At 42.6% G+C, this 7,597-nt stretch overlaps 1 protein-coding gene across 1 annotated transcript; it reads left to right on the plus strand.

The window, feature by feature from the left end:
• Window positions 1–4,488: 4,488 nt before the first annotated feature.
• On the plus strand, window positions 4,489–7,253 carry SPX3 (SPX domain protein 3). The gene is made up of 3 exons (XM_021951222.2): window positions 4,489–4,884; window positions 5,900–6,065; window positions 6,743–7,253. The coding sequence occupies exons 1-3, from the start codon at window positions 4,636–4,638 to the stop codon at window positions 7,117–7,119; spliced, it is 792 nt and encodes a 263-aa protein (XP_021806914.1). The 5' UTR covers window positions 4,489–4,635; the 3' UTR covers window positions 7,120–7,253.
• The last annotated feature ends 344 nt before the right edge of the window (window positions 7,254–7,597 follow it).

A 7,597-nucleotide genomic window follows, 5' to 3' on the forward strand; every position in this document is an offset into this window, starting at 1 on the left:
TGTCCGTTCCCCTGCCGTTCGGTACGCCCAAGCTGGTGGCGACCGAGTATGTTTCGTGAAGCGCAGCCCTTGCCGATACGTAACACGTCCGTGCACTCAATTGGTCCCCTCGCACTTGGCCGACGCCAGCGTGTGTGGGGAACTTGAGGAGGAGCATGTGTGGTGACAGCATGGCCTTCATTTTTGTGAGCGCCGTCCTGCCGATGATAGCGTTGTATGCCGTTGGGCAGTCGACCACTAGAAAATGAGTGTAGAGGACCGTTCGTCTGGGGATGGTACCGACGGCGAATGGGAGCTGGACACTTCCGATTGGTTCAACCACGTCGTCAGAGAAGCTCAGGAGAGGGGTGATATCCTTGTTCAGATGCCGAGGGCGTTGAAAGCGTCGGCGAATAGCACATTGACTGAACTGCCGGTGTCTATGAGGATTCGGCCTACGTCGAAATCTGAGATATCGGCCCGTATGATCATGGGATCGGAGTGGGGGAAGATGATGCCTCGCTCCTCTTCTTCAGAAAAGGTGATAGGTTCCCAACCGTTTCGTTGAATTTTGTCATTGCGTCCTCCCGCTACGCTGAGGATCTGTGGATGCCGAACGGCACGAACGTAGTTTTTGACGGATCGGTTGCTGGCTTCGGCAATGGGCGCTCCTCCACTGATCATATTGATCTGCCGATTCAATGATTTATCCGTTGCTGGCTTGGTGTTTAAATACTGATCCAGCTTTCCGTCATTGATGAGGCGTTCAACAATTTTGCGAAGCGCGATGCATGATTCCGTATCGTGGCCGTTGTACTGGTGGTACCGACAGAAGACACCGGTGTCTTTTTCGCTCTGGCGAGGGAGTTTTCGATTGTTCGGCTTTGGTATCATATCCCCTTCGGTCAGGAGAACATGCTCATAGGTAGTGTTGAGCAAAGTGAAGATTTCGTCTGGCCGATTCCCCTTGTGGTTGCCCTTCTTGTTGTTGTCTTGCCGATCCCGGAAGTTGTCATTCCGCTTATTTCGCTGAGTGGAAAAAGCAGGGACAGAGGGTGCCGTTCGGTAGGGGGCCTGGTTTGCCGATCGATCGACCGGGAATCGGTCGTAGTTTTGCGTTGGAGGCTGATCGATCGAAGCCGTTTTGTTTATTGGGGTCGAAGCCGATCCCTTGGAGTTGAAGTGCTCGGCCTTGGCGTGGATAGCCGCCTGTTTCATTAATTCGGAGTAGGTGGTCCAGTTGTTGCTGTGGACTAGATACCGAAACTGAGACGACCGAAGGCCGCTTTTGAAGGCGCCGAAGGCTGCCCTGTCGTCTGTTTCTGGGCATCGGGAATACTCGTGGCTGAACCTAGCCGCATACTCTCTCAACGGCTCATCGTCCTGCTGCCGAACGGTGTAGAGGTCATCGGCAGAATATAGGCGATCGGTCTGAATCATAAAATGGTTGAGGAAGGTTTGCTTCAACTGATTAAAGGTGTCAACCGTATCTGGCTCCATTCGATAGAACCAATTCAGAGCGGCTCCGGTCAGGGTGGAGGGGAATAGCAAACATTGGCCTTCGTCCGTCAGTCCTTTGCAACCCAAAGCTGATTGGAAGGTATGAATGTGGGTAACGGGATCTTCCACCCCCGAATAGAACGATATGCGGAGTGCTTGGACCTCTTTCTCGTGTCTGAATGTCCGGATTCGATTGGTGAATGGCCCTGGCTGTACCGTTCCCCATGTTGGTGTCCGAGCCTGGTCTTGTTCCTTCTCAATGCGATTCATCTTCTGTAGGAGGAGACGAATAGTCGGATCGGTAGATGGAAGATCGTCACCAAAGGGCTCGACCGCTCGGTTCCCTGTGCGTTGGTCAGCATTGTGACCTCGCCTTCCTTGGTCTGCCGTTCGGCTGGGGCTTCTCTCGTAATTTCCTTTTCGCCGATCATTGTCCTGGTTCGATCGGTGGCTGTGGCGTTGTGCAGAGGGCCCTGCTGATGAGATTGTGGTTCTTGGAGATGTTGGAACATAATCTGATTCGTCCGTCTCTTCCAGGCCGATCGCACTGTACCTCTGGCGTAGAGGGGATTTTGGTCCAAGTACTTCCAGGCGTGGATCGTCGAGCTTCGCCCGGACCTGGATGGGCGAGGACTGCCGTTCCCTCCGCCGATCGTTGATCCTCTCGCGGCAATAAGAATAAACGCGATATTCGGGATGGCGTTCCTTTGGAGTGGGCACGAACAGTCTTCGGGAGACAGTCGGTCCGTTCGCGGCCTGCTGCTTCCCTCTATCCTGGAAAGTGGGCTTTCGTACGCTTTTAAACGATTTCTCCTGCCGAAGCTGTGTGGTTGGTTCCCGATCATTCTGCAAATGGCCGGAGAGTGTTTGTTGTTGATGCAGCTGCCTCTGGGTGTCATCCAGTTTAGAGGCGAGAACATTGTTGTGCTCCTGCATTCTTGTCATATCCTGCTGTAGGGTCTCCATGCGAGCCTCCAGGGTGGTCGGTCGAGCAGGTGTCTGAAGCAAGGGAGCTATACTTGGCTCGCCACCGAGGCCGAGGATGGGGCCATCGGTAGGGAGGGCCGAAGATGGATTCATTTTTTGGTCTCAGAGTTCTTTTGTTTTGAGATATGGGTTGATCGATAAGCGATTCCCACAGACGGCGCCAATCTGTTGGCACTAAAAACTGGACAGATGGAGATGAGTGCAACTTACAAGCGAGATGGACGATCGAGAGATCGATTGAATGTTGGATGCCGATTCTTCCTGTCCTTGGATGCCGATCCTGAATAGAAAGAAGTCGAGACTCGTAAGGTCTATGGAACTGGTGTGGAACCAGCCTAAGACCCTCCGATGCCGAAGTAAGTTTGTTGTTTTAAGAGCTCTTGCTGTTGACTATATAGAAGTATAAAAGTCAAGCTGAAAAGTCTTACCCCTGTATTGTAGTGGAGGGGCCTATTTATAGAGGGCATTTAGTATGCTCTTAGTGCTCATTTTCGATGTGGGACTCGTGGGAGGGCCTTCTGAGGTCGACACGAGTCTTTAGATATTTTGGGCGGGTACTTCGAGGTTGATTCTCTACAATCGGTAGGGGATGCCGATTGTAGACGAGTTGGGCTCGTAATGGCTGTTCGCAGCTTTGAGACAATGCCATCGGTGGCCGATACCGATTGTCCGAGGCCTTGGGTACTTGGGCGAGTTTATAAGATCCACGTGTCGTTGTACGAGTGGAGGGTCAGATATGGTACAAACACCACTAGACCAAGAGCTAGTTGGTTATATAATATTGAACATTTGTAAAATATATGATAGATAACTCATTGCACCTCGTGTCATAAAGAAACCCATTCAAATATACAAAATTTAAAAAAACCTTAAACCAAAATTTCAACCTAATTTATCCATCTTAAAATTGTCCACATGAGAAGATAAATCAAAGATGATGACATTGATGAGATTGAAGATTGGGGCAAAATGGCTGCTAGGCATTTGAATTTGGGATTTTGTTAGTATTGGCACGGCTTCACTGATGGACATACAAATTAGGGATTATGGTTGGTATTTGTATGGGTTAGTGTATTTTCATGCACATCTCAAAATTTTAGAGTATGATGGAAGACCATGTAATTTGCGAAAAGTATTTTCATCCTACACTTCATACATTAACGACAACTATTATATCTCATTTTGTTGAAGAATATCTAATGACATTTAGTTTTCATTTTGGGTATGGAGCAAGCTCGAGACCAAACATTTGAGTTTGGACCTCAAACACAAAGTCTCCAACACTAGGTATCGGACTCAATTCTCGAGCCTAAATCATTAGACCTTAACCCGAACGAGGCTCAAACCTTGTGACCCTAGCCCCAAACCATAGCCGCGTTTGTGAGCTACACTCTTGGTTGGTATAGTAGAAATCAACTTTTACATAGAGGTAAGTCATGCTATCTCACCACAAACTTGCCAAGGTCAACAACAAAAATGTCCATATGCAAAAGTAACATATTCCTTTCTTTGGTCTGTTTGCCATACTTTCTCGAAAGTCACATCTAGAATAGTCCCTATTTCCTTTTCCATACTTGATCCGCGGAAGATTCCCAAGAATCATCCTCTCCTCCAAAACCCTTTCTTAAAGTGACAAGTAGTCTCATCTCAAACCCTACGATCAATAACTTGGACCCACTTTCAAAAAGTATACGGCACCAATAAGAAACCTACAACTATAAAATGGACCCCACTTCACAAGTTCTAGGGCACCAATCACATGCATTATAGTGCATCCTCTTGATTTGATGACCTAGTTGCTGCAATAATCATGGCATATTATTTGGCACAATACCATCATATAAAATAAATAATAGAGTGAGTCAATGTCCTATTGATGATAAATAATAACACTTCATAACTACGACCAAACACAGTAAACCGAATATGCCCAAGAATGCTTTTACTTAGACGACTCATTTATACCTTTTTCCAACAGCCACTTCATCCCGCCAAGCATATGCTCCCTAATATTCTACCATTCTTCCTCATAAAGACCTTCCCAATTCTCCTCCTACTCATTACCAAACCCTTCACTCTTTTACACTCTCAACTTTTTTTTTTCTTTCTGGTTTTTGGTTTTTTGGGTCTGAAAATACAACTAGATTTTGTAACAAGACCAAGTTTTCAATGAAGTTTGGGAAGAGATTGAAGCAGCAAATGCAGGGGACTTTGCCCGGTTGGCGCGATAAGTTCTTGTCGTATAAGCATTTGAAGAAGATTGTGAAGCTGATTGCTTCTGCAGTGCCCGTGTTGTTGAACGGATCGTTGGAGTATGGCAAGGCTGAGGCTGAGTTTGTGTACCTCTTGAACAATGAGATTGACAAGTTCAATGTTTTCTTTGTGGAGCAGGAGGAGGATTTCATTATCCGGAATAAGGTATGCTTTTGTTCTTGATTGTGTTATAGTTTTTCTGCTGTCTCCAAATAGGGTTTTAGTGAGATCTTCCATGTGTAGTTTTAAAGCATACATAGTTTGTCCGAGTGAGAGACCAAAATTACATTTGATTGCCTGGTTTTGGTTGACTCAGTAGAGTTCACTCGGTATAGACTGTGTCAGGATAACTCGGTCAAAGGTGGGACTATTGCTGGCTCCCACCAGGCTGCTAAGATCAAAGTTTAAGATAAATTAAAAATCTAGGTCCCACTATGAACGTTGTTTTAAAATTAATCCCAAAGTGCCTTAAGTTAACATCTAGAAGCAATTAAATTCTCAATTAAGAATTGCTCATCAAAAAAAAATTTCTCAATTAAGAATTTTATCTTAGTTATCTTGTCCTTAGAATGTTGGAAACATGTCTCCAAGAAAGATGATTACTTTTTATTTTCATTTTTTATAAAGGAAAATTGGTAATTATGTTAACAAATTTATGCATTTACTAATGAAATTATTTCTTAAATTCCTTATAAATATATAGATTAATCTACTTGCAAATTACAAGTCTATAAATGACATGAACATAAACAACAATGTAAACAGTAAATATAACACATATATTTATAATAAAAAATTAGAATTTAAGAATTTTTTTTATAGACGTGACACAAAAAGATCAAGAAGCTCTTATGGGTCCTACAAAAACTCTATCCCTTTAGTTCCACTACATTATGGGTCCAACTCATGTAAAAGGGTTGAAAATGACTTACTAGTACAGAGTCGAAATATCTTTTATGGCAAGAGTCACTTCATTTTAGTTTCATGAACATCATCGTTTGGGTGGAAAAAAAAAAATAATATAATGTTCAATTTGAGTTGCTAGAAGCTAAATGATAAGTGCTAAAAGTATAGTTACAATTTTCGATGGAAGTTTTTGAATAATTTTATTTATTTATTTTATCCTAGAAGAAGAGTATTTATTGTATTTATATATATATATATATATATATGAGTGTAGGAATTACAGCAGAGAATTCAAAAGGTGATTGATAGATGGGGTTCGAATGGAAGCCAGCCTTCAAAGACTATATATGAAGAAGAAGTGGGAAAAGTTAGGAAAGACATTGTTGATTTCCACGGCGAAATGGTGCTCTTGGTGAACTACAGCAATATCAATTACACAGGTAGTCCATGGCTGATGAAGCTAATTAGCTCCTCATTCTCCAATACTTATACAGCAAACCTTGAAGAAGTTACAATCCAGTTCCTATCATTTTCATTCCATCAGTTTCAAACTTCGATTAAGTTTAGACTTTTTCTAACAAAGAAGTACTTACACTTAACGAAATAGTAGCATTACTCGTTCATGAATAACTGGTTAGTCGTTGATTAATGTGGACTGTAATAGATACGCACGAGAAATATTGGTGGGACCAATATCACTTCTGTTATGTGGTCCTACAAAATTTTGAATATTCAAATTTAAATGGGTCCTATCAATAATGTTCACATGTCGTTTTATTGTTGACTCGTTGAATCAACACGACGACATGATATATGAGTGTTGTAAAAAGGGATGCTATAGCTAGAGACAGTTGCCACATGTGCATGGGTGACTGTTCATAGCATAAGTCTAGTTGTAGATAAAAGTCTCTCTACACCAATTAACGACGGTTCAGAATCATCGCCATGTCAAGGTGTAACGGGATTAACATTTACCGTTCACAAGTTGTATATATACATTTTGGATGAATCATGAATGGAACTTCAGTTAAAACCAGGCCTTGTAAAGCCATAGTGGAATGAAAAAATTTACCTTCATGATTGGATACACACTTACACTATCTTTTGGGTTTTGTAGGATTGGCTAAAATATTGAAGAAGTATGACAAGAGAACAGGTGCTCTACTGCGCTTGCCATTCATTCAAAAAATTCTGGAGCAGCCCTTTTTTACAACTGACAACATCTCAAAGCTTGTCAAGGAATGCGAAAACACCATAGATGCAGTGTTCCCAGTGGAGGAAGAAGAAGAAGAGAGAAAAAGAGAAGTGAAAGAAGCCATAACAGTTACTGGAGAAGGAATATTTAGGAACACAGTTGCAGCTCTGTTGACCATGCAAGAGATTAGAAGAGGCAGCTCCACTTACAGCCAGTATTCTCTGCCACCTCTCAATTTGCCTGCAGACAATGATCTCATCCAGTTGTTCCAACTCAGCCCTCCTATACCTATTGTCTAATACATAGCACAGGAACTGGAAAATGATCATACTATTTTTGTGTTTTTTTGGGGAACAGGCTATGGTCATATACTTTAGCATATCTGCTAGCTACCCTTGGGTTAGCAAAGGAGAGAGAAGGATTAATGTGCTCAGTGACTAGTATTTTCATTTTTATATATGAAGATAATTCAATATTATAAATCATTAGAGTCATGGATAAATAATTTGATTAATCATGATGACTGTAATTCATAATGGTCGGAACATAAAAAAACCAAGCTTAGCAATTGGGAGAAAAAAGACTTGCCCAAAAATGAGGAGTGTTGTTTTTCCACCAATATGTCATATTTTCCCATTCACTCATTTAATGACAAGCTTACCCTTCTGCAAAAAGAAAAATGAAGTAATCCTACTTTATCCTCTCACCACTCTACTGATAGGATATAAAGACACTTGTACCTATTATAAGATGACAAGTGTCATGTCGTGATTTGTT

Source organism: Prunus avium, chromosome 2, assembly GCF_965620075.1.
Source record: "Prunus avium chromosome 2, drPruAviu1.hap1.1, whole genome shotgun sequence".
Taxonomy (NCBI): domain Eukaryota; kingdom Viridiplantae; phylum Streptophyta; class Magnoliopsida; order Rosales; family Rosaceae; genus Prunus; species Prunus avium.

Coding starts and splice junctions, on each gene's coding strand:
- SPX3 (XM_021951222.2), top strand. CDS start 4,636: ATGAAGTTTGGGAAGAGATTGAAGCAGCAAATGCAGGGGACTTTGCCC. Junction 4,885..5,899: donor ATTTCATTATCCGGAATAAG/GTATGCTTTTGT, acceptor ATATGAGTGTAG/GAATTACAGCAGAGAATTCA. Junction 6,066..6,742: donor CAGCAATATCAATTACACAG/GTAGTCCATGGC, acceptor TGGGTTTTGTAG/GATTGGCTAAAATATTGAAG.